The sequence below is a fragment of the Homalodisca vitripennis genome, chromosome 4, assembly GCF_021130785.1.
Source record: "Homalodisca vitripennis isolate AUS2020 chromosome 4, UT_GWSS_2.1, whole genome shotgun sequence".
Taxonomy (NCBI): Eukaryota; Metazoa; Arthropoda; class Insecta; order Hemiptera; family Cicadellidae; genus Homalodisca; species Homalodisca vitripennis.
Window position 1 is genome coordinate 204710171 of NC_060210.1, and position 27896 is coordinate 204738066.

Below are 27896 nucleotides of genomic sequence, written 5' to 3' on the forward strand. Positions count from 1 at the left end.
TTAAGAATTTCAGATACTACATATCATCTGCAACAGTTTATTTTCTGACCTTTGAATACAAAATTGATAGTATGACTACCTATAGTAATACAATATCATGTTCTCAACTAGCTACTCTTTATCAGTTAAATAGAAGATGGTACAGTAAAACAATACACACTGCACTAACTTTGTACGCACTTCTGGAGATCAAAAATTAAAATCTAGCAATTCATGTTACTGTATATTTTTTATTCATTAAAAGTAAAACACTGTGTGATAACAAAGTAATACATCACCTTACTGGCCTACATTGTACAAGCAACTAAAGCAGTAAACTAACTGATCTCACTAACAGGTGGATACAATATAACTGTAGTGGTTAAGTACTTACAACCTTTCAGATTTTTATGTTATAATAAATAGTGTTAAATGTCAACAACACCAATCATTTCACTTATACTCTTTAGGTAAAATACATCTTTAATTTGTTACATTTTAGACCTAGTCTATGAATAGTTCTTTTCTAATTATGTCTAGAAAATTATTTGCTGAAAAAAGCTCTTTACCTTACTTTAAAAACTATAAAAATATTTTGTAAGAAAAAGAACAATTATAATATAAAGGGAAAAACTCGTCCGGATTTAAAGAACAGTTGTGATATATAATCATAATTCAAACTACATAAAATATCCGATACAAATGTTTCATCAAAATAACTTTAATAAATATTTTCTATCTTAAAAAATTTGTAATTTTTAAACATTAGTCTAAATGAAACCTTATTTATTAAATGAAAATGGAAACAAATATTTCAAAATATATAATAAAATACAACAAAACGTAATGTTCCTTAAGAAATAATGAATCCTATAAAATACAATTGGGTGAGATCTGTCATTACTTCAATACACAAAGTAAAATTTATCATGTACCATACTACTTTACTAATACACAGTGGGGTAGTGTAATAGTAAGTAGGGGGTTATCAAACCTTTCACTGATTGAGTTATTGTTACTTTGGGGCTGCTAGATCAGATAGGCTATCATTTAAAAAGATAAAACAACACTTTTAAATTAAATTTTTTTTTACTAATAATACAATTAAAAGTTTAAACAATATTATCAGTATTTTCAATATAACTACTGGGCAAGGCACTAAATTAGTGATTTGTCGAATACAACGAGTCTATGGAGTCATTATCAGCTGATCAGCAGTACACAAATTACATAACGCTAAAACGTGTTTTGTGTTTTCAAAACCTTAAATAATTATCAAACTTTTGTAAACAATATTTTGCTTGCAGTTAGTATTTTATATATTTATGCAGATACAGGCATGACAACCTCCTCTCACAAGGGATTTGGCCTCGTTATATTAATGAATTCATTTTTAACAATCTTTGGTGTGATATTATTAAATGTATTAAAACACAATTCAAATTATTTCAGCGTAAACTTGCATATGATATCTTTTATGTACAACATAAATGTACCATATACACATTAAAACATTTAATCCAAATACGTATTCCTTTGTTAAATACATCAATTTAACTTTTATTTAATAATAATCTGAGTTCATAATTTGAATAAAATTAAAAAAATTCAATTAAACAATATTACCAATAAAATTTAAAAGCCTTAGTCTAGGAGCCAAAAATTATCAGTGCTGTATAATCACGTACATGATTCTTTCTTCTTCAAATCTATAAAGTATAACTTTCTAAGAACAAAAATCATTGTCAGCCACACTCATTTAATGGATTTCCAAATAATTTGTTTATATTATTTTTACACTCTCCAATATTTATGTGAGAGCTTGGTTGCAGAATGAAGCACTTTTCTCTACACTTTCAAGTCAGTTTGTTAAAACTTCACATGAAACATTGTGAGACAATAACATGTTATTTGTAACACCATTAGATCAGTAACAGTCTAAATTCACCAATATATGTGAGAGCTTGACTGCAGAATGAAGTGAACTCTACACTTTCAAGTCAGTTTGTTAAAACTCCACATGAAACATTGTGAGACAATAACATGTTATTTGTAACACCATTAGATCAGTAACAGTCTAAATTCACCAATATATGTGAGAGCTTGACTGCAGAATGAAGTGAACGCTACACTTTCAAGTCAGTTTGTTAAAACTCCACATGAAACATTGTGAGACAATAACATGTTATTTGTAACACCGTTAGATATATCAGTAAGGCTAAAGTAATCATTTCCTCTTTGTTTTTGTTATAATTTTGATCATACAAATTTATACTCAACTCTTTATCTGTTTAAATAATTGTTTTAGAAACTGCATTACTCTTTATTATAAGAAATAGACATTTATAAAATTTTCAGCCTCCATTGAGAAGAATTCCCTTTCTACAGATTAACAACCTGAGGTTCACCAATTCATAGACAGAATTTGACATTAATTAAACAAAGTAAAATGATGTACAGAAAATATGCTTACCACCTTACATACTCCATACCTTTTCTAGTATCAGATTATATGTAGTATGAGTGTAGATGCACTTTTTTTTTCTTTTAATTTTAATATTGATGATGAATGATTTGAAAGAATTACAGTATTCTGAACATTTGCCACCATTATAAGATATAAAAAGCACAGTACATCTCGAGGATTGAAAACTTAAGAATGCTAATGTTTTCTTCAGGTATCCAAAATAAACTTAAGGTCCTAAGGTTAAGCATTCACTAAAATAAATCAATGATCTCGCCTTGACAACAGAATAAATTGTACATTATCCAGCACTGACCGTGTTCTTGAGATTGATCTGCAACATACCACCACCACTGAATCTAACTAATATTTGTGATCTGTGGAACAAACATGGTAATGTTTTATACATGGGGGAAATAAAGAAGAAGGATCGAATTAAGTTGTTCTTCAATAGCAGTGAGTCCTCTGTAAGTGTAAGAACAATTTTGAAAATTGGTGAGATGAGGTTTTAAAACAAGTAGAAGATTCGATTATACTTCGTTCGTGTAAGGAACAAACAGGCATGCACCTACTTCATGGAAAAGATCAAATTCTTGCATACAAATTTATATAAAAAGATTATTTTCAACCTGTAGAAGTGCAAGTTAACTTAAAAACTAAAAAAATGTTTTGGAGTCAGATTGTTAAATGTAACTGGTGCAAAACTCTCATCTGATATAGAATCTGTTGAGGCCTTTATTTCTTGACGAAAGCGGCTTGTTTTGGTACCTTTAGCCAAAAAGACACTTGTACATGGAGCCTAAGTTAGTGCTTCTGGTCAAAAATTGGCTAAAGACCGGATGATTTTCATGCCTTGCTCTAATGTTAGTGGCATTCACAAGTTGCAAATGCTTTTCACTGATAAATCATAAAGTTCCAGACCTTTTAACCCTTTAAGGAGTATGGACGTCATATGATGTCTTCTTTTGATAGGCTAAAATGAGTAATGGATGATACCCAAAAAATTACCAAAAGAAGTAAGAAATATAATATTTAAAATCTTTTAAAAATGTTTATTTATATTTGAAAGCTTAATTAAAAAGGACTACGTGTTCTACAAATCAATATTTTATTACTTTTTCAAAATCAAATGTCTTATTTCCTAAGTACGGCAGACTCAATCAGTATTGTCTGCCATTTGGACAACAGTAACAAGCTAGATGGTTGCTCAACAAATATGTCACTCTCACAAGATAAAATATATGGCCACAGTATGCAGTATACAAGGAATGGCTAGTATAATGTGGTGGCATATTCTGGCATAAAGCGATGCGCGCGCGAAGCGACCTTGAGTCAGTGGCTTCTACCAGGTGGCTACTGCGATCAGGTGGTAAAATCAGATTACAAGTGATTGCGAGCACAAAAATGGAAATTAAGTATGTTGCCAATAGATGGAACCACTTTACAGACTAATCTACTTAAAGGCAATCAGTAATAGCATCACATCGTCATATGACGTCCGTACTCTTTTGGGCCACTATAAGAATATACGTCACATGACGTCCTTACTCATTATGTATAGTTTACATGCACTCCTTAAAGGGTTAAGAATGACAATCAACCCTTCCCCAACCAATAATATTGGTTCTGTTTTGCACACAAACTAAACTAAAGTGTTGATGACAAAAACACTTGCCAGTAAATGGTTTCACACACACACACACACTTCATTTCATCAGTAGGAATGTTTCTTAAAAAAAAAAAACAATTCCAATAAGTCCTACTGATTCTTGACAACTGTCCTGAACATCTGATGAACATAAATTTAAGGTCTGGTGATGGTTATATCTGCATATAATTTTTTCCTTCAAATATTACCTTGCTGGTTCAATCAACAGATCAGAATGTTGTGCAGTGTCTTGTCAAGCACTGACGAACACTAAACTCAAAGATGTCAAGTTTAAGTCTGTAGTTTTTTTATGGATAAATCTATGCCTCTCTCTAACTTTATTACATGTTTATCAAAAAAATAAATATTAATGTAATGAACAACATAAAACAAAGATAGTTAAGCGACTCAAGAGAAGCAATGATTGAACACCTCGGATATGATCATCGTGTGTGACTTGACAACAGCTGACATATTATATGCCTGGATAGCCAGAGAAGAAAAATAATAACAGATGATGAGATCGTATCAGATGTACTCAATACTGGCGACAAGAACGAGGTGGACTCTCATGTGTGAGTACAATAGACACTAACACTAACACACTAGAGTTCAGAACTTGGACTTCCAACTCTGTAAGTTGAAAATGTATACATTATCAACACATGCAAAGGGCAAGTGTGCTTAGTATGGCAAAAGAAATTTTTCAAGATAATAATAGTTTTATTTAATGCACTGTTTTATTAAGTAAATGTATTTTAACTGTATGTATTGTATCAATGATTTATTAAATTCTAAGTCTAATCTGAGTTGTTTTTATTTATTTAATTACTCACTCATTTTGTTGAGTAAACCGTTTCCAAGAACTGAGCACACCTAAAAATACAGCCTAGACTATTACAATATGCAATTGTATCACTCTTTCCTATAATAATTCAGAATTTTTTACATAACGTAAATTTATCAAAACAAACAGATTGGTAAATCTATAACTCCATAATAATAACAATTTTAGAGTAAACTATTAGAAAAATATTATATATCTGACTAAAAACTACATAAAAACAAAGAGCCACTACACTGGAATGTGCGTTGGTAAATATTAAAACAATTTAAAGCAGTGTTATTTCTATTGCTGTAAAATAATATTTCATATACCTATATTACAAAATTATACTTATTTCTGTAAAACTCTCTAACTACTAAGAAATTCAGAGAAAACAAGATACAGCAAAATAATATTGGTAATACCACAAAAATCAGCCTTTAAAGTGCATAAGAGGAGAAATATATTGTAAAAATATGACAGTATTTGAAGTGTATGTACATGAGACACGTCTCAACTGTTACATGTGGCAGAAACATTCTGGGTGGCGTCGAGACCTATCCTGTCGTAGCCTCCTGGAGGCAGAGTCCCCGTACTGGATTCCAGAACCTATGCGATCAGGGTCCAGCTCACCTGAAAATCATTGAGTTTTAATGTTAACTACAAAATCAAAAAGTTACTAAAAAATTCAAATTCTTTATTGCCAGAACGTATTTACAGCAGTGTCAGAAACAAATTCAGCACAAACAATCATCTATGATATACATTGCCTAGGCCTAGCCTAATTCATATAGGTATGACTTTTTAATAAGTTACCAGTACCACACAGAAATGTACCCTACAGAGATTTAAGACAACCATAGAAAAGTTTTTAAACATAAAGCATACTACTCAGTTAAGGAGTTTGAAGAGGATAAATTAGACAATCTAGAATGACTTGTAAGTAGGCCTGATCTAATCTAGGCTAGCATAATATGTTTTTACTATGTTTAATTTTTGTAAAAATTGACTCTGTCTAATTACACTGTATATTGCATACAGTGACATTAAATATTCTGATTCTGAACTGAAAATTCAATATTTTCACTCAGTTTTAACAGATAAGAGTATATCTGAAAAAGATCATCAGTACCTATTATTAATTTAAGTGTTTGGAAAAAATTAAAAGACAATAATCTAGGAAATTACTAAGATTTCTATAATGTTCAAGATTTCTATTACTTACTGATATTTTTGAAAATTTGAGAAAGATTTGTTTGATTGCTATAAACTTGATCCAGCCCATTATTTGACTGCTCCAAGTCTTGCTTGGGACGCTAAGTTGAAATTACAAAAATTGCACTTCAGTTGATACACGATTACAACATATATCTGATTAATTCAAATTCAAATTATTCACATAATTTATACAATTACATTTAAAATTATACAAATAAAGAATGGCATCAGTTGTATTTTATTTAAAAACTTTAATATTTCCATAAATTCTTCTAATGAATATCAAACTTTATTGGTTAAAAACATTTTAAGGTGTTTTTTAACAATAAATTATTTTCTATACTGAGTAAGTCTTTTTGAATTTTATTTATAAAGTTAATTCTTGCCGAGCTTGGTTTCTTATAATGAAATTCCGAATGTTTATGTACTGCCAATTGGATTCTATTTAGAGTAAAATAGTCGTGACTTGACCCTAATTGAGGTAATTTATAAACATTTGATCTGACTATCATTACTGTTTCCAGTATATACATTCAATAGACAGTTAAAATTCCCAATTTAGTAAAATAATCTTTCACAGAATCCCGGTCCTTAAAATTATTATTATTCTAATTGCCTTTTTTTGAAGTTGCAGAATGCTTTGCAGATTTTTATTACTAGTGGCCCCATACAACACAACACCAAAGGTTATATGAGAATGTGTATGAGCATAGTAAATGGTTTTTTGAATTTCTATTGAGCAATATTTGGAAATGGATTGAAGGGCAAATAATCTGGAAGAGATCTTTTTTGCAAATCCAAAATGTGCTCATCCCAAGTTAGGTTCCCATCCAAAAGTAATCCTAGAAATTTGGTTTCTGTTAACTGATAAATTTTTTTGTCTTATTTACAAACGACATGCCTCAATACAGTATTTGGACAGTCTGTCATACACTCATGTATGCAGATGATACAACCCTTCTCTCTTCAGAAAACTCTACTGAACAATTGGCAGTACGCTCATACACCTCATTGAACATGGCATACCAGTACTGCCACTACAACGACTTGGTAGTTAATATGTCTAAGACTAACCAGCTAGCAATTGGTAGAAAGCGAAACCAGGTACCAGCCCTACCAGATGTTGATGTAAAGCCACACACCAAATTTCTGGGAGTGATAATCGATGAAAAAATGTCATGGACACAACATATTGACAAGCTATGTAAGAAATTAAATACCAGTCTCTATATCTTGAAGCGAATAAAAACAATCAGTAACACCCCAACTGTAAAGACTACTTACTTTGTAATATTTGAAACCCATATTCAATACGGGATAGCCGCCCGTAGAGGAACAACTCAAGAGAACCTACAACAACTACTGCGACTTCAGAAAAAAGCTATAAGGATTCTTAACTGCCTGGGCCCCAGAGACACCTGTAAAGAAGCCTTTAAGAACCTAAAAATCATGACAGTGATTGCCCTCTATATTCGGGAGGTTATACTGTATGTTGATGGAAAGAACCTACCTCGAGCTGCTGACCACCACGACCACTACACCCGAAATCCTGCAAACTACCCACTACCAGCCCACCATCTTACACTGTATGAAAGAAAACCGTCATATGCTGACAAGAAGCTGTACAACATATTACCACAAGAACTAAAAGCTCTTAAAGGAATGAAGCTGAAGGCATCACTGAATGACTGGCTGACAACAAGACCCTTCTACACCCTAGATGAATATGTGCACTGGAAAGACATTCAAGAGTGACATTATTTTTGTATACAATTTGAATTGTATCCACTGTAAACTGACGCTATACATTTCTCTAAGAAATGTTGTAATAAAGAGTTTCTGATAACAAATGGGAAATATTTGAATAAATTTCTAACATAAACACGTGGTAATCTTGGTAGTGTATTACATTTATGTTTTCATGTTCTCACATTCATATTTCACATTTCAAAATGTTTCTAAATAAATGGTGAATTTAACTTCAGAAGAAGAAAAAAAACTTTACCAAATTGAAAAAATTAATCAAAGAATTTAAAGAGCAGATCAGAATTTATAAAGGAAACAGGATTTTTCTGAACATTTGCCATTGTTCAGTGATACAAAAAAATCCATCATTGCGTTACTGATTTTTGGTATCACTGAACGATGGCAAAGTTCCGGAAAAATCTTGTTTTCTTATCAATCCTTCCATCATCAAAAACAAACTTTAAACAAAGAATTGATGAATTTAATTTTTTGTTTAAGGTAAATTTTTACAATATCAAGCAATGGATAGATTGTTATCAAAAGATGCTAGTTTAGGCAAGAAATTAGTTGCACTTCCAAACAATAAATTCACAATTCCAACAAAAAACAACAATTTCTTGTGCTGGAACAATTTTTTTGAAGAGAAAATTGGGAATGGGGATAGAAGAAAGTTTGATATTGTTGCTTAACGAATAAAAAAATCTGTAAACGTACATTTTAAAAAAAGCATAATAAAATCTGCATTTAAAAACAAAGTTCCTGTTAGTATTCAATTCAATGTAGATCAATGAAAAAATGGTAACAATGATATATTTCTTAACAAATAGACAGTACAATAAACTTGAGAAACACAAGAAAAACAATATAGGAATCAGAATAAAAATGTCTTATAATCCTAAAGAATTGGTATAATCAAATAGGGAAATTTAATGGCATTGATACAACAAAGAGTTTGAGAAATATCTCTGGTTCACAGAATGATATAATTACCAATATTAATTTTTCAAAATTCTGTTACAAATGCGATTTGTTATGTTGTTGTTTCAGAGAAATTTTCAGCATATGACATGATTAAAAATGATATTAGAGAAATTCAATAAAGGTTTTCAAATATTTTATAAACCATTTGTTAATTTTGAGCAAATGTTAAAGACACAAATAGAAAGTAATCATTTTAATTTTAAATAATATCTCAAAAAATGGGGATGATATAAAAAAAATTTATTTCAAGGTAACCTCAAGAGTTGGGCCAGAAGTGATAATTTAAATAATTCTTTAATATTTACTGATCATATATACCAAAGTTCATTGAAAAAGCTATAGTAATTATAACAGGGGTGGATTCTGAAAATGTTGTATTTTATAAATTTTTACAATAAAAGTTTTCATATTTCTATGAATATTAAGAAATAGAGGAATGATTTTACCCTCGTGGATACCTTAAGCCGAAAAAGTTAGGTATTTACTATATGTGTATTAAATTTCATTAAAATTAGTTTAGTAGCTTCCGAGGTATGATTTTTTAAAGAAATACATGAAAAGTTGTAAGGGCATGCCCTGAGTTATACGTTACTAATTTTTATCAAGCTATTGGAAATCTGGATAGCTCAGTGGTAACGTGTCCGTCTTTAAAGCTCGAGATTCTGGATTTGAATACCAGGCCTCGAGCGCACGTTTTATTGGAACATAGTTGTTACTGAGTGGTTGGGGACGAGTCTTTACACGAGTAGCCATAGTGTAATGACTAATAGAACAAACCGAGTGGTGACAACTGTGGTTGGTGCACCATTTGTCGAACCCTAACTCTACTCACGAGTGGCTATAGTGTAATGACTAATAGAACAAACCGAGTGGTGACAACTGTGGTTGGTGCACCATTTGTCGAACCCTAACCCTACTCACGAGTGGTCATAGTGTAATGACTAATAGAACAAACCGAGTGGTGACAACTGTAGTTGGTGCACCATTTGTCGAACCCTAACTCTACTCACTAGTGGCTATAGTGTAATGACTAATAGAACAAACCGAGTGGTGACAACTGTGGTTGGTGCACCATTTGTCGAACCCTAACCCTACTCACGAGTGGCCATAGTGTAATGACTGATAGAACAAACCGAGTGGTGACAACTGTGGTTGGTGCACCATTTGTCGAACCCTAACCCTACTCACGAGTGGCCATAGTGTAATGATTAATAGAACAAACCGAGTGGTGACAACTGTGGTTGGTGCACCATTTGTCGAACCCTAACCCTACTCACGAGTGGCCATAGTGTAATGACTGATAGAACAAACCGAGTGGTGTGTGGTTGGTGCACCATTTGTCGAACCCTAACCCTACTCACGAGTGGCCATAGTGTAATGATTAATAGAACAAACCGAGTGGTGACAACTGTGGTTGGTGCACTATTTGTCGAACCCTAACCCTACTCACGAGTGGCCATAGTGTAATAACTCCAATGACTTCTCCAACAAAAAGACCCAACTTATGCTCCTAACTATAAACGTTGGACAGTAGCAGTGCAAGGCTACTGTAATTGCATCCAATTACAGATAGGAATTTTCTTTTTCTTTTACTTAAAGCCCTTGTCTGTTACCAGCCTCTAAGTTTACAACCCAGCCAAGCCAACCAAATTTGGGCTGAAAGTATTTGTTACATCTATTATTTCGAGCCATACTTTGGTAAACCATATATTGTCACACTCAGAACTGCTGAAAACTACACAAACTGTGACAAGTTTGTGTGAATCATTAGTAAAGGATCCAAAAAATCCACCATCAGGTCATCATTTGTACGTTGATCGCTACTACAGTAGTCCTGAGCTCGCAAATGAGTTGCTAAAAAAGAACATTCTCTTGACGGGTACTGTAATGCAAAATAGGAAGGGAATGCCCAAAATTGAGACAAAGAAAATGAAGCAAGGGGATGTTAGGGCTTTCAGAAAAGGAAATTTAGCAGTATTGTACTGGAAATATAAGAGGCCAGTGACACTCCTCAGTTCCAAAAATAAAGCTAGCAAATTAGACATGCCTGCAGTGGCAAATAAAAACCCTTCTAAAGAGCCAACAATGAAACCGAATATGATAATTGACTATACAAAACACATGGGCGATGTGGACAGATCCAACCACTATATAAGTAACTACCAATTCATGAGACGGACAAAAAGATGGTATCAAAAAATGTTTTTCTGGTTGGTTGAAGTAGCCACTGTAAATTCATATTTTCTATACAAATAAGTGTCCAGGAAATGAATGGCAAACAACCTATGACTTTAGAATGAAATTAGTTGAGCAGCTTGTTACTGACCACATGAGCCAAACCACCAGAGCACCAAGACGTCCAGGACGTCCTGCTCGTGAACAAAAAATGAAGAGGTTGGATGGAAGGCCACACTTGATGGGAAAAGCTCAAAGAGGAAACAGATGTGTCGTATGTTACAAGAAAAATATTAGAAAAGAAACTGTGTACATATGTAAAACATGTCAGGAAAAGCCTCATTTGCACCCGGAAGAATGTTTTGAGGCATACCATACTAAGGAAAAATATGCCTGAGTGGAGTTATAAATTCATGTTTTATATAATATTGTAAAATATAAGTAAGTTTTGAATTCAATTAGCACTTTCTGTACTAACTACCTAAATTATTCAAACAAATATTGGAAAACCAGGACAGTGATGTTTCGAAAGATTACAAGAGAGCTCGCAATAACCTGAATAAATTGGTGTGGAGGACTAAGAAAGCCTTTTTTGCAGAAAAGTTGTCATGCAATAAAAATCCAAAAGAATTTTGGACGTGCCTAAAGAAATGTAATGTTGTTGGAAATAACAAAAATAAAAGTTTCCCACTTCAATTAAATATTGATGATATAAATAAGTATTTTATTGAAATGGGGTGTGGAAAAGAAGTAAGTGCCGAAAAAATTGCCTTCTTTAAGGAAAACAGGTGAGAGGAAGTGGTAAAGGATTTCATCTTTTCAACAGTAACAAGTGACGAAGTAAAATCAGCAATGAATGAAATCAAGTCAAAATCAGTCGGGAGTGATGAAACTTCAATAGATATGATCAAGGCTGTGAGTCCGTATGCCATAGAGGTCATTACACATTTGATAAATGAGTCATTAATAAATGAGATTTTTCCTGAAAACTGGAAAATTAGTCTTGTACACCCTTTGCCAAAGGTGGCAGCCCCTAAATGTGTCGAACAGTTAAGGCCCACATCGATATTGCCCGCAATATCCAAGATTCTCGAGAAAATTCTAACAAGACAAATTGTTAATTATATGGAAAGAGAAAACATTTTGCCAAAAACAAAATCTGGTTTTAGGAAAAGCTACAGCACATGCACTGCCCTGGTAAACTTATTCAGTGATCTGATCGATGAAAGAGACCAAGGAAAATATAGCTCAGTTGTAATGCTTGACTATTCACAAGCATTTGATTCAATAAATCATGAACTGCTGGTGGCGAAGATGCATTATTATGGATTTGGCAAAAGTGTAATAGATAGGGTCAAATCATATCTAGATGATAGGAGCCAGATTACAAAGTTGGGAGCTGAGGCATCCGCTGTCTTGTTTAAACGTAGAGGTGTACCTCAGGGAAGTTGTCTGGGCCCAATTCTTTTCAACCTGTACACATCAGATTTTCCTTCATGTGTGCAAAACAGTGGAGTACACCTATATGCAGATGACTCACAATTGCACTTGTCATATGCACCTGGCAACATTGAAGAGGCGTTTCTGAGGATTAACTCTGATCTAGAGAGAATCAGCCAGTGGTCGCATGACAATGGCCTTAAACTCAATGTTAGCAAGTGCACTGTGATTCATCTTGCCCCACACAACCTTGTAGAGGCCCTAAGTGACAGGGGTTCCGCAATTCGTTTTGTTTTCAAATTGAAATGCTTTGATCATGTTTCTCCTTATTGAGATGCTGTTGGCCTATTGCCGATGGAAACTGTGTGCAGGATACAAACCTGTATTTTAATTCACAAGGTTCTGTCTGACGGAGAGCCGCAGTACTTAAGCGGGAGGCTCTCATCCCGGAAGGAGGTTTCAAAATACAGAACCCGTCATGTCATGCACTTGCTACACTTTCCAAAAGTGAACCTGGAGTTGGGTAGGAGGAGCTTCTCGTACTTCGGCCCAAAATTGTACAACGACCTCCCCAAAACCTTCAAACGAGTAAAACTAGATTCATTTAGAATAAAAGTAAAGGATTTTTATAAAAATAGCCATGTAGTTCAAGTTAGTTCATTATTTAGTTACTGTTAAGTTTAGTGTGTACTTGTTTAATATTGTTTGTTGCACCTATTTTAAATATTTATAAGGATTGACCTAAGTTATTCTGAAAAACAGTCTTGTACTGAGAAACACTTGGAAATAAAAGGCATTTTTATTCCAACCATAACAGCGTGGTTACCGCTAGCTTAACTGAAAAAGTTTATATAAATCGCTGACTCACTCAAATTCAGTTATTATTTACAAATATGTGGTGAGTAATTATAACAAAATATATTTAAATGTTTACTTGAAATTATACAAAAAATATTGTATTACATAGGTTTATAAAAATGTTATTCCAATACAGTTGTGAGCGCTGCATTGGCGTGGGTTGGTCTCGTAATCAGGATCCTAAACTTCCGAGTCCGTCTGGTACTCCACATCGTCCATGTTGTCACCCTCATCGTTTGAACTCAATACTGGCTCTGTTGTACGCTTTGAACTTGGTTATTGTACACCACTTGGTCCCGGGGGAAGATGCATTGTTTTGCACAATCACTTACTACTTTAAAAATCATTAAAAATAATGAAAACGTCTAATGTGAAAACAATGTGCATAAAAATGCAGGAAAAGTACCTCCCGAGGAGCGAGAAATACATTGTTGTGATAGCTCGAGTACTGGCCGCACACTGACCCCATTTCAGAACAAAGGCTCTGTGGTAACCACAGTTACCGCCCGCTCCTAGCGCAGCATAGCAGCAGTAACCACAGTTACCGCCCGCTCCTAGCGCAGCATAGCAGCAGTAAACAGAGTTACCGCCCGCTCCTAGCGCAACATAGCAGCAGTAACCAGAGTTACCGCCCGCAGCGAACGTGTTAAATATATTTTTTTCTTACTAAATGATGGAGTTTTTAAAAGAGATAAATAAAGTAGGTGATCTGAGACATAAAGAATACAAGAAATTAGCTGACTCAAAAGAAAAAAAGCAAAAAATTGTAAATTTAGAGAAAATAAAAGACGAATTCAGGTTAACAATAATTACAGTGTTAGAAGTTTGCAAAAAGCACCTGCCAAACAGATTTTTGACTGTCCTAGACAACAGAAAGATCAAAGACATGCACAAAGTAAATGTACGCTTAGTTGTTACTGGAAAAAAGACAAAAAAAAGAAAGGATTTTGCACTGATTTACTAGTGTCTCCAAAAGTGCACCAAAAACCCACATACATATCTACTTGTATATGTATATATAATTTTAAAGCATTATGTAGTAATAGACACTTAGAATAGATCATAAATATTAAACATACCTTAACTAAGCATAAAATAACTTAAAATGTTCAACTTATGTTCAACTTACCAGTTTGTATTTTAGCTAGAATAGTTTTGCAGCATTTAAGAAATGCTTCTTCTACATTTTCTCCAGATTTAGCACTGGCTTCCAGGTACATTAAGTCTAAAAAATAACATATTTTTTAGAATAATAAATCGTAAACTAAAACCCTTTTAAAATTCTTTTATTTCAGACACGTGTTTCGGTTTATTATTCTAACATAAAGATAACCCTATAATGTGGAGTTCATAACATAACATATTTTTTATTTGTTGTATATTTATTATTTTATTAATCTTATATCTGGCAATGAAAATGCTCTCGCTTTTTTTTGTAAATTTGCAATAAATATTTTTTACACTCAAACCATAAAGTATATGACGTTTTTCCAAAATACAAGTTGATTTATATACCAACACAATACGTACAGTATAATATATATATATATATATACAATATAAATATGTGTGTGAAGAGGGGGAAATGTGTAATGTACCTTAGGAATCATGGACTGTGTGTCTGACTTGCACTGACTAAAACCCTAAACCTCTTCCTCTCTGACATTGTTTCTTCTCCCGCGGGACCACCATACTTCGAAGAGAGTCATTTGCCATGGCTCTCCCTGCTAAATAGCACAAGATGGCATTTGCTTCCTGCTTCGCTCCGCTTCGTGTAACTCCTTCATGACTTCAGCAGCCTAGGTACATATTTTCTTCCACACGCTTTCCTATGACAGCATCAACCACGCCAGGTTTTCCGGTGTCAATCGTGGTCTTAAGTATGTTTCGAGTATACCTCGAGAAGTACTGAAATGTGAGCACACAAAAATACATGCTCCTTGTTTTCCTCTCAATTCCTTCACATGCCGGGCAGTCCACGGAACCCTCGTACTTGAATTTGTACAAGTACGCCCAGAAACAATCATGTCCTGGAATCACTCGTGTGAGGTAGTGACTGAGTTCTCCGTGTGACCGGTTCACTCACGCCTCCTCTTCCGAGATGAGTCAACGTGTCCACTATCCCTTAGTGGAGATTTCCCACATACTCAGCGGGGTATGCTCGCTTTTCTCGCCTTGGCAGATCTTCTTTGTCGGTATAACGTCCTTCGTTCTGCAGCTAGTTGCTCAAACGGGATCATTCCGATTTACGTTGGTGGCATCTTCTGATATTGTGTGGAAAGCATAGACCACTGACCGTGACAGTGTGGTAGCTACCAGAGGCCTTCTTGCTGTTCTGCTCAGAGTAACACACTGAGGTACCGGATGGGAGGACAGTAGCAGATGTGCCAGGTCTCATAGTTGCAGAAAGAAATATTCTTCATTTTACTATGAATCAGTGAAATGGTTTGGTTTAAAAAAAGTAAAACTGTAAACCCTCACACATAGTTCCTATCCTAATCTAACCACCAGATGGTCTAAAATACGCTCAATTAAATCAATGAGTGCTGTAACAGTTGATGTTGTACTGAGGAAACCATGCTCTCTGTCTGTCAATAACTTGTTCCACTTCAGATGTCCTAGAAGGCGGTTAAGCTCAACTTCCTCTACAGTAGTATTAGAGAAGGCTGACAGCAATTAAATCGGCCAGTAGTTTGAGGAAATCTGAATTGTTGCCCTGCTTGTGATTGCCATATATACTATGAAACATTTCTTAAACTAAATGAAAAGATTCCTTGGAAGAAAGATTTAGTGGTTATGTGAACAAGGATGGAAGATTGTTCATCTTTGCTGTATTTAATAGTTTTGGCTGATACTGTTCCTGCTGATGTTCTAGGTTTTAATGAGTAAATTATGTTCTTGGGTACTTGGTTGTTCAGAGTCATAAGCTTAGGAGACATTACATGTGCTACTATTATGTCTAAGGGTATTACCAATGTTGACAAAATAAATAACAATTTTGGGGTCATCTATTAATCCCACACAGACACACAATTTCATTTTTGATTCCTGTTCATTCTTTGGATTTCTTTCACCATCTCCCACAGAGTTTAGCTCTTATTGCTGGCTTGATGTATATGTTCTTCACTGGCCAGACATCCAAGGGCTCTCAACCATGACTGTAGCTAGAACAGCAAAAGAAGGAAGGAATCCTTCCTATCCTCTTCTCTTCCAGATTGTATTTCTGCCATGCAGTTTGATAAAAATACAATACAACCCTTTTCAAAACCATACCTTCAGTGTTATTCATTCTCCTCTTAGATTTTTGTGCCTTTTCCAAACTAGTTATACGGACATTTTGCATTTAGGGCAGAGACAATAATATTGGGGAAGTCTGTGTAAGTGTCTTCCATAATGTATAAAAAAGGCAGAGACCTGGTTACTCTTGAATGGATCAGAGCAGAGTACCATGTAGGATCAGTGGTGAGTAGTAAAGGTTGTCCTTATGAAGGTATCTTGTTACTGACGGTCTTTTGATTAGACTCAATAAAAAGGTTTTAGAAAGCCTTCAGAAGACAATATCAGGAGACAAGCCCTCTCCAGTGTTTTGTTGCCCTCTTCATTGAGACTATATGGCAGTAGGGATACATGGGCATTGTGGATTGTATGGTGGAACAGAAAACATAATGACTAGACCCCATATCCCGGTTGCCTATACAGGATGTTCATTTGAAAACTTCAAACTCAGATTAAAAGACTTATAGCCCAAGTATCAAAATTATGTAAATGGGAGTGTGTAGTACTAATTGGGGAACAACAAAAATTATATTCAAAATGGAGGTGCTCACCCCCATGCTTCCCGTACCCAAAGCCAAAATTTTTAAATGGCAACTAATACCTTGTGACACCTCAAATTGAAGAATCTCATAAGAAATGCTGTATATTGGTAAAAAAACTGAAATCGACCAAGTTGTTTGGTAACAGCAGCCAATAATGTAATTTCTTACACAATTATTAGTGTATAAACTACTGTACACTGCTAATAACAACAAACTTTCCCACTTAATACTGTTGTAAATCCTTTGTAAACTTTAAATCAAATATTCAAATTGGTAACCATTGTTGTTCAAGCAAAAAAATAACCTATTTTCAAATTCTTGCCTAAACTTTCTAAAAGTTTCTCTGGTTAAGCGTCTGCACTCAGCAATTATCCTGTTTTTCAAGTCTTGGACACCAGTGGGATGTCTTGGACAGACAACAAAATGGCTGACTGACTACAGTCTATGTGAAGTGGCTCCCAGTATAAGTTTCATTTAAGTATGTAATTCTCCAACATATAGTTACTCACTTGTGCAGAGGTTTACCTGGTCACTGTAAGTCTGTAGGTCAATGTAACATTAAGACTAATAATTATCACCACAAGAATAGAACACACTCTAAAATACTCAAGGAACTGACCACAATCTTGATGTGAGGCAAACAATTACGATTAACAAGACTTCACTAACTTATAAGATTCTTTTTTTCTCATAAAATTACTTGCATATAACATGAATGCTTTTCAAATGTTGTGGGGAAGGAAGTTATAAGTAATACACAAGTGAACATATGGCAGCAATGAAGGCCCAATAGTGTCAACAACTGCTGACATTGACAGCCCAGCACATTCCATCGGCTAACACTGACCTACCTCACTCACACAGACCTGAGACATTCAGTGTCAGCATTACCACACCTCTCATTGTTGGTACTGCTTTTTTTATCGGACAAGGCATTTGATTGTCATTTAATCAAACCCCTTATACAATTTGGACAACTTGGGGTCTGTCAAATCAAGTTATAAAAAAACAGTATTTGCATGACCACAACCTTATTTTGACAACTTGGAGTCTGCCAAACCAAGTTATAAAAAAACAGTACTTTCATGAAAATCTTTTTATCATATGACAGCAGCAACCAGCCAAAGCTAGCCTAAAAAACTGTCCACATACTTTAACAGAAGACTCATTAGTTTTATTAACAATTTGAACCATTATTACTGGATCCAGGCTGTACCATTCCTGTAATAGACGTTCTCTACCTTATACTTTTAGGGTACCAGAGCAAGCCTAACTAGCAAAAATGTCTAACTAACCATGCAGGATCTGCAACATAGGTGTAAAATACTCTGCTGTATGCTGCACCGGACTTTGTAAAAAATGGCACCATTCAAAATGTATAGGGCTATCTCAGAGTGACTTTAAAAACTACTGAAAGCAGGCAAAGAATCATGGCAGTGCAAAAGATGTGTGCAGCGACAACCCACAGATCCGCAGGGAATATCAAGAGGATGGCAAACCCACAATCAATATATTTCAGGAAGAATACTTTGAATGCGACCCCATTAATACTTCATACGAAGTTGAAAATCATTTTAATATTTCAGAACAACCCACCTTCTGTTTTAACTCAAACAACAATAAATAACTCATTAAGGGAGCTGGAAACTAGCATCACTGAGACCAACCTAGAAGAAAGTAATTGTGATACTTATTGTAGTATCACTAGATAAAGGAATACGACATTTTCCAATATATAATTTTTTATTTTGTGCAAGGCCTTTCTGAATCAAAGATTCCATCATCAGGCACTTCACAAAATAAAAAAAAATTATATATTGGAAAATGTTGTATTCCTTTATCTAGTGATACTACAATAAATAGTTTTTCCAATGCTCCAAGATTCTACATACAATTGTGATACTGATAAACTGGCCATGGCAACACTGGCTACTATGGAGGCAATTGCTGAAGAGACCAGGGGTAAGGAAAATAAATACCAAGTAAAAATTAAACAACTGGAAGAAAACCTTCATGAAATTTATCCTGAAGCAGAAAAAAGAAAAACATATTACTCAGAAATTCATATGAAATTTGAGGAACATGACAAAGAACAGCAACAAGTTATTAGCGAATATAGTGAAGAAATCAATAACCTCAACAAGATTATATTAAATCTAAAAAGGAAGCTAAATAAAACACAGAACATTAAGAACAAAGATGTAGAAATTATGAGTAATAAAGAATGTCAAACAGATGTATACACTTCTAATATGCAATCTTCATTACTATCTGGGACACAGATTAAAGCACAAGAGTTTGAAAACTGCTTAAAAAATATGATAGATAGATTAGAAGCCCTATGAAACAAAAAACCATGAACATTTTGCAAACAAAAACAAACAGACAAATAAGACCAGAAAATCCTATTTTCCAATTTAACAAAGAATTCAACAAAGAAAATTAACCATTTTGAAGTGTCTCCAAAATGCACAAATACCAGAGCATTGATGAAGCCTTGCATGGAATCGACGCAAGAAATCAATTCAAATCAAGTTATTAAATTAGACAGTGTACCCTTAAGTATTTTAGTTAAACAGGAGTTAAGTGATGATGAGGATATTGATACACCTCAAAATAGGATCATCTGTAGGAAAGTTATCAGAAGAACTGCAGTTAGTTCAAACACTGGCCGCTTGTCTTTCCTAAACTCCATGGATGAAAGTAATATAACAAACCTAAAAAGTTTTACTTTTATCCCAGACGAAACCCCCCTGATCTCCCCCAATTGAACCTAGACTATGACTGGGAAAAAGCATGCGGATTTCCAAAAACAAAAGTAAAGCTGTGTGGCATGTAGTGAAGTCAGAGTTAGGTATTAGTACGACTAAAAAACAAGACTGTACAAGACTCAAAATAAAAGATGAAATTTGTGTAGACACTAAGCACATTGCTCATCACCTCAATATTAAGTTTGTAAATACTACTTATAAAATTAGTGCAAACCCACAGATCAACTCTGCGATTCAACTTTTAAGTAACTTTAATTGTAATAAGCAAGCCTCATTTGTCTTTAAAAATGTTAGTGCACAAGAAGTCCATAGAGTAATAATGAGTCTGAGGAACACAAAATCCGTTGCGTGGGATGAGATCCCAGTGCAAGTGCTGAAGGCTTCTGCGTTTTACATCTCACAACCTCTGGCTTTAATTATTAACCACTCTTTCATGTGCGGTCAATTTCCCTCGCAACTTAAATATGCAGATGTAATACCAGTTTTTAAAAAAGGGAAAGGCAAGACCCTAACAACTACAGGCCAGTGTCAATATTACCTAGCATATCGAAGGTCTTTGAAAAGATAGCCCACAAGCAATTATGTACATATTTAGAAAACAATGGTTTCCTCTGTAAAAATCAGTATGGCTTTCGCTCTGGCCACAGCACTATTGAGGCAGCATCTGAAATGATTGAGCAAATTCTAGAGGCCTTGGATGGGTCGCAGGATACTGCTGGTATTTTCTGTGACCTATCCAAGGCCTTTGACTGTGTAAATCACTCATTACTTGTAAGTAAACTTAAATTTTATGGAATCTTAGGTAAGCCTTTGGAATGGTTCCAATCATTCCTTACTGATAGGAAGCAAAGAATATTACTCAACAATAATGGCATAAAACATACATCATCATGGGCAAACATATGTAGTGGTGTACCACAAGGATCTATTTTGGGTCCTTTATTGTTTATTGTTTTTATAAATGATCTGCCTTATAATGTTAAAGATAATTTGATATTGTATGCAGATGATACTACATCCCTAGTAAAATGTAACCGAGGACAACATATTAAATCAGAAATTGTTAATTCGCTTATAGATTTAGAAAAATGGTTTACATATAATGGGCTTGTACTAAATAGTGATAAAACTCAAATTGTAAAATTCCAAACATTGCAAAGCAAGACCCTGTCAAATTTTCAGATAAATTTCAAGAATACAACTCTGACTGCTGTAGATTTTAGTAAATTTTTTGGGGCTCCTTATTGATAAAAATTTGTCCTGGAGACCATTCATAGATGTCTTAAACAAAAAACTGAGTTCAGCTTGCTACCAAATGTTTACATTAAGGGAGTTGGTAGACATTAAGACTAGGCTTATAGTTTATTATTCTTGCTTTTATTCACTAGCACAGTATGGAATACAAATATGGGGCAGCTGCTCTGGCATTATCTCTGTCCTCAAAATTCAAAAGAGATACATAAGAACCATGCTATTTTTGAATATAAGAACCTCATGTAAAAAAATATTTACAGATTTAGAAATATTGACAATTCCATCATTGTATATTTATAGTTGTTTAATTTTTATTCATAATCGTCTAAATTCAGGAAATATAAAGCAACATGAGCACCAGTATAACACCCGTTTTAAAGATAGACTGCAATTTCCTGTACACAAATTAACATTATTTGAAAGTTCACCAAGTTATATGGGAACTAAATTTTATAATAAGCTTCCTCCTCATTTAAAACAGCTTAAAATGTCTTGTTTTAAGAACTCAGTTAAAAGTCTACTAATTAGTAAAGCTTACTATAGCATAACTGAGTTTTTACATGACAGTCTTTACGATCACATGTTTTAATGTTTGTAATATTTTAATGTAATGTAAGTTTTATTCTGATGTAACTGTATTACAGATTTAGTATTTATTATTGACAAGCAACCTGTTCACACAACATCTGAAGTTGTAAAATCTGTGAATGTTTTGTTGCAATAAACTTCTTGATTCTTGATTCTTGATTGGTATTGTACGACAGAGACACAAATAGCTGTATACCTTCATTGCACTTAGACCTACTTACTCAGATATTAAATAGAGCCGAATCAAACTTCGAGGGAAACCTTTTTTTGTTATATATTACTCATCAGGCCAAAATAATTGGAAATCAAAATAATTTAAATTCATAGAAGTTGTAAATGATTGCATTAAATACCCACTCCTGATCTCACTGGATATTGAACGCTCATGGCTGCCAATACACCCAATAAATGTTACCATTGGAGAATTGCTGCTGGTTTTGTTTCAATTTGACTGCAATGCTTACATATATAGATTCAGACTTTACACCCGAGAAAAGGCAGTAAAAAGAAATATAGATTCTGTGCTAAACAACTCCTTTAAGTATCAGAGAAAAATATCCAGAATAACAACAAACAACTCAATATCTACAGTAATTGGAGGAAACCAACACATTCTTTCCACTCTTCTAGTGAATCACACACTACTGCAGACACTAGTAAACCTACTGGATCAATATCATTTTCTCAAGCTTCAATGACAGAACGTGTGGCAGAAATCTGAAAGCTCCTTATTACAACAATTCTATAAATCTAACGACAAACAAAAAGGCGTTATCTAGTCAAGATGTGAAAGAAGCAATCACTAATTCCAAACATAATTATGACATAATTGATCTAAAGACAGGAGACATTTTATTAAGGAGAAACTCTAAAGACCAATATAGTCATGGGTTTGATGGTACACGGTTTGTGCAACTTGTGTGTAAAAATTCAAGGTACTCAGTTGATCCTAGCATTAAACCAACAAATGAAATTTTGTTGGTCTCAGATGAAACCGAAGTAACGAATCAGCTATACAAGAGTATAAAAAGTATTAACATTAAAGACACAGAGGAGATAAGAATTGAGTTAGTGCAAAGAGTTCCTGGATGTGGGAAAACCACCTTTAATCAACAATTACAAGGAAGGTGATCTTGTGCTATTCCCTAAAAACTAAAGATGGAGCAATTGACTTTTGGAAACGGCTAAAACAGAAGTATCAAGCGATACCTGATGAAGAAATCAGAGATTCTTGCAGAACAGTTCACTCTTTCATAATAAATTCCACAGAGTACCTAAAAAAGGGTGGCAAATATAAGTTCAGTGAACGAAGCCCTGATGTTACATGCAGGGAGATACTTTTTGCATGTGCACTCGCAGAGGTCTCACAAGCTTTGTTGATAGGAGATAAAAACCAAATACCATACATAAACAGGACTCCCTATGACCTCAAATATTTCAACATCCTGGAAATAGCAAAAGTGACTCAAACTCTTAACCACTCGTATCGATGCACAAGCAGTGTGGCAGATCTTCTTTCAACCTATTACCAACAAGGCATGACAACCAGCAATCTAGAGGGCAATGAAAAAATATCAATCGCCTAAATGGAATCAACAACTTGTCAATAAATAAAGACCAACGCAGGATTCTCGTTTTCAAACAATGCTCTAAGAAAATTGGGATTTAATGCAACAACTATACATGAATTCCAAGGAAAGCAAGCAGAGATCTATGACTCCCTGCCACATTGCTTAGTTGGAATATTTAGACATACAAAATCATTTACCTACTTTACACCGGTAGTGGATGATTTGCTTAGTAGCTGGATAAGAAAAATAAATAACAAACTAGACATTACTATTCATAAGCATCTTCTATTAGATCATTGATTAGAAAAATAACTCTTGAAAATTCCAAACTACCCAAAAAGGCTATAGACTCCTTAAAAAATGGTTTTACCTCAACCACAAATAAGCAACACATAACAGTTTTTCCAGATATTCACCAATACACTGACGGAACTCATGTGGAACTAGCAGCCTTACTTCTAAAGAAAAAGTGTTTGATCCCTGTTGAGAAAATTCACAGACAAAAAGAGAATAAAATAGTAGACACCATAAAAACCAATGAGGCACCAACCAAGAAGACTTGCTTAATTGGATCACATCCCTTTTAAGGTTCACAATGGCCCACCTATGACTGCCAGACTACTGGGGAAAGATGAAACTTTCGAGGATTTTTCCACTCAAAATATTGAAGAAGCCATCAGACTACATACACCTTTCTTACCAGTTTCAGGCAATTCTGACTTAACCTCTCCTTTTGGTGCAGAAACGGTTAACACTTTGTACCCTGAGCCCGAGTATAGGTCGGGCCACGTCGGCAGCGCCTCCTACCGACGCCCGAGTATAGCTCGAGTCGTGTTATTTAATTGTATCAATCATCTTATTTTTTATCCAAAAATTTTGATCATAATCAAAAGTTCATTGGTTGTCTAAGTTCGTATTTGTTGGTTTTAAGATCCCTGGGTCACGTTTTAGTAATGAAATAAGTATATTGTTCGTCGTACTACAAGCGAGTCTAGACAGCTGGTCATAGGCGTCGTGGCTGATCGTCGGTACTATCAGTTTGCTTTGTAGTGTTTCACATTGTGTGTTGTGAGTCTTAGTGATGTCTTACTAAGTTTTCTACAAATCTTGCCGACAAATACTGAAGCAAATGTTATTATAATGTATTCTAAATGTGAATTTAACTATTTGTAAATAATCAGAACTTTAGTTTCTTACTGAATGAAGTGAAGGCAAATGCAAACAATGTGAGGTTATCCGGGTGTTTTGTTTTGTATTTACACTCGCTTTGTTCTTTATTCTCGACTTTCCATTGATTTTCTTTTATATTCTTTACTTATTATTTTCGAGTTTAAATAATATAGGTGATGAAACAATGGGTGAACAACAAAACTCTTTATTTATTTACATGATCTTTAAGATCAGTAGTTGCGTCAATTTACATAATAATACATTTCGTATACATAGACAACAAGAATCAAAAAGTTGTACACTAAGGGTTGTTCTGTGGTCTCCATTCAAAGAACTCAGTGACGGAGTAGAATGGGTTGTCTTGCAGCCAGGCTCGCAGATCTTTTCTAAACCGCTGTCGGTCTATCCTCTTGAGGGCTTCTGGTAGTGAATTCCAGATCTTCGCACCGATGTAGCTTGGTTTCTTTTCCGTTGAGGCGTGGGTGTGTACTGGAAGGCAGTAGTTAGTAGCATGTCTTGTATTGTACTGGTGAATTTGTACTCCGCTTCTCACTGTTGATGGCATTTTGATGTGAGCATAGGAGACTACTTCTAGGATATAGAGGTTGATTACTGTCATAATTTTGAGTTCTCGGAAGGCTTCTCTGCAGGATGCTCTCAGTTCCAAACCTTTAAGGCTTCTAACTGCTCGTTTTTGTTGCACAAGTACTCGCTGCAAATTTCCCTAAATCAAAATCACTGTGGCAAATAATAAACAACGAAAGAAAAAACAACAGGCCAAATCTCAGTAAATGGCAAATTGTCACAGATGGGGAAGTACTGAAAGATCCCAAAAAAGTAGCAAACACCTTCAACTCCTTCTTTGCCACAGTCGCAGAAAGGACGCTAAAACCAAACAACCTAAACAATGGGCCACTTAATATCTACAATCCACCTAACGTGACAAATAGCAACCTAAATCTACGACCAGCAACGGAGACTGACGTTATAAAAGCCATAAACTCCCTAAAACCCAAAACACCCTCAGGGATAGACGAGATCTCAGCTAAACTCATCAAAACCTGCAAACATGAACTCACTAAACCCTTGACTGCTAAAATAAATAAATCGCTTCAACAAGGAATATTCCCCACTATGCTAAAAATAGCCAAGGTCTACCCGAAACATAAAAGTGGATCAACGAATGACTTAATGAACTACAGACCGATCTCCCTGATATCAACCTTTTCAAAAATCTAGGAGAAAATTGTCTTAGATAGGCTATTATCCTACCTAGAACAAAACAATCTAATGACCAAGCAGCAACATGGATTTCTAAAGGGACGTTCAACAACTACTGCTCTAATATAGTTAACGGAGTACATCATTGACCAACTCGACAACGGACATGCAGTCACTAGCCTGTTTCTTGACTTCAGTAAGGCATTCGACTGCCTTAACCATGACCAACTCCTTAACAAAATAAAGTCCCTAGGGATAAATGGGAAGACGGTAGAATGGTTCCATAGTTACCTAAGTGACAGAAAGCAAAAAGTTGAAATTGAGCATGAAGAACAAAACAAGCGAAAAAAATTCTATTCGGACATGACAAGTATTGCTAGAGGAGTACCACAAGGGTCAGTACTAGGGCCTGTACTGTTTCTCCTCCTAACAAACGATCTTCCAGACTACCTAAAGGACTGTGAATCAACAATGTATGCAGATGACACAGTCCTCACCATAGCAAATAAATCCATTCAAACCCTGAAAAGAACTACTGACACTGCTTTTAGTTACACAAAACAATATTGCCTAAGAAATGACCTTGCCCTTAATGAGAAAAGAACAATACAGCTAATTTTCACCACAAAAAACAAAGAATTACCTCTACCAATCCCTGGAACTGCAGCTCAGGATACAGTCAAATACCTGGGCATTACAATGGATTCAAAGCTCACATGGAAAGCACACATAGAATTTGTAAAAAACTCTCTTCAAGCACTTATGTAATAAGAAGGGTAAAACACACAAGCAATCTGGAAACTGCAAAGATAGCCTATTACACACTATTTGAATCTCATCTCAGGTACAGAATTGTGACCTGGGGCGGAACATCTGCTACCAACCTGCAAAGAATCCTAAAACTTCAAAAAAGGGCAATAAGATGTCTAGCAGGCCTAAACTACCTCGAAAGCTGTCGTGATGCCTTCAAGGAACTCAAGATCCTGACGGTCCCAGCGCTCTACATGCAAGAGGCAATCATGCATGCTGTTCTCACCAATCAAACCCGACAAAGAGACATACACAACCAAAATAAACGCCATGCTTCAGATTTTGCTCTGCCGCCTCACCATCTAACACTCTTTACAAGCAAGCCTTCCTATAAGGGAGCCTTGCTCTACAATCAACTACCAGCCCACCTCAGAGAAAAACCAGAATGCCACCTCAAGAAACATCTCACAGTCTGGCTCCAGGAGTGACCTTTCTACTCTACTGTATTCAAGAATTTTTAAATCCTGTAACTCTCAACTATTAACATTCTTTAACTATCTCATGTATTGACGCATTGTACTGTTCTCTACGAATATGTGAAATAAAGAAAATTGTCTATTGTCTAATGATGGGAGACCGAAAAAAAGGGAAACTTCTGACTATATCATCTGTCTTACCAGCATAGCTGGATCTTGTAAGATGTAATATGACAATAAACATTCATTCATTCAAACATAAATTGTCTAGAGAACAACCAAGACAACAGCAAGCTTGAAGAGATGTTGCTAAGCTATAACTTGACTAGAGTGACAATTCCACCCACAACAATTACCTCCACATCTGTCTTCAATTGATTGTATATGCTCAAATTTTGAGGAAAGTGAATTGATAGTTCAGGTGTTACATGAAGGTGTCTCTGATCACTCTGCTTAACTGTGTAGCCTGAAATGTTGAGGAAAGTGAATTGATAGTTCAGGTGTTACATGAAGGTGTCTCTGATCACTCTGCTTAACTGTGTAGCCTGAAATGATTGCAAAAATAAACAACTCCATCTTACACACTGAAGTGGCACTTTACACAAAAAAACTTAAAGAAATAAAATCCAGATTAGTGCAAGAAGTTTGGCAGGAACTGCATGATTCTACAAATACATCCGATGCTTACAAGTATTTTAGTAATATAATTAGTATGGTTATTGAACATGTATGTCCATATAAAAAACCCCAACTTAAAGGGAAAAAAATAAAATAAAATATCAGACTCTGAAACAGAAAGTCTGAGGGAGGAGTTTTTGAGAGCACAAGCTCAGTATAATCTCACTGGTATGCTAGAACATAAGCAAGAGGTAGCTTTAAAAAAAAGAACTATGATCTAAAACTAAAAACACTGAGGCGCCAGAAAGCTGCCAATCAAATAGC

General features: G+C 34.8%; 1 protein-coding gene across 3 annotated transcripts in view; it reads right to left on the reverse strand.

The window, feature by feature from the left end:
- Positions 1 to 210: 210 nt before the first annotated feature.
- LOC124360934 (ras-related protein Rab-4B) overlaps positions 211 to 27896 on the reverse strand; it is a 115046-nt gene continuing 87360 nt past the window's right edge. Inside the window, exons 5-7 of one of the 3 annotated variants that reach the window (XR_006922294.1) lie at positions 14465 to 14560; positions 12858 to 13055; positions 211 to 5550 (exon numbers count right to left, since the gene is read on the reverse strand). Coding sequence is in view for 2 of the 3 variants with exons in the window: in XM_046814946.1 (XP_046670902.1) it covers positions 5438 to 5550; positions 14465 to 14560 (209 nt within the window). In the remaining variant the exon portion in view is untranslated. The remainder of the gene's footprint in view (positions 5551 to 12857; positions 13056 to 14464; positions 14561 to 27896) is intronic. The other 2 variants (XM_046814946.1, XM_046814948.1) reach the window with 2 other exon arrangements.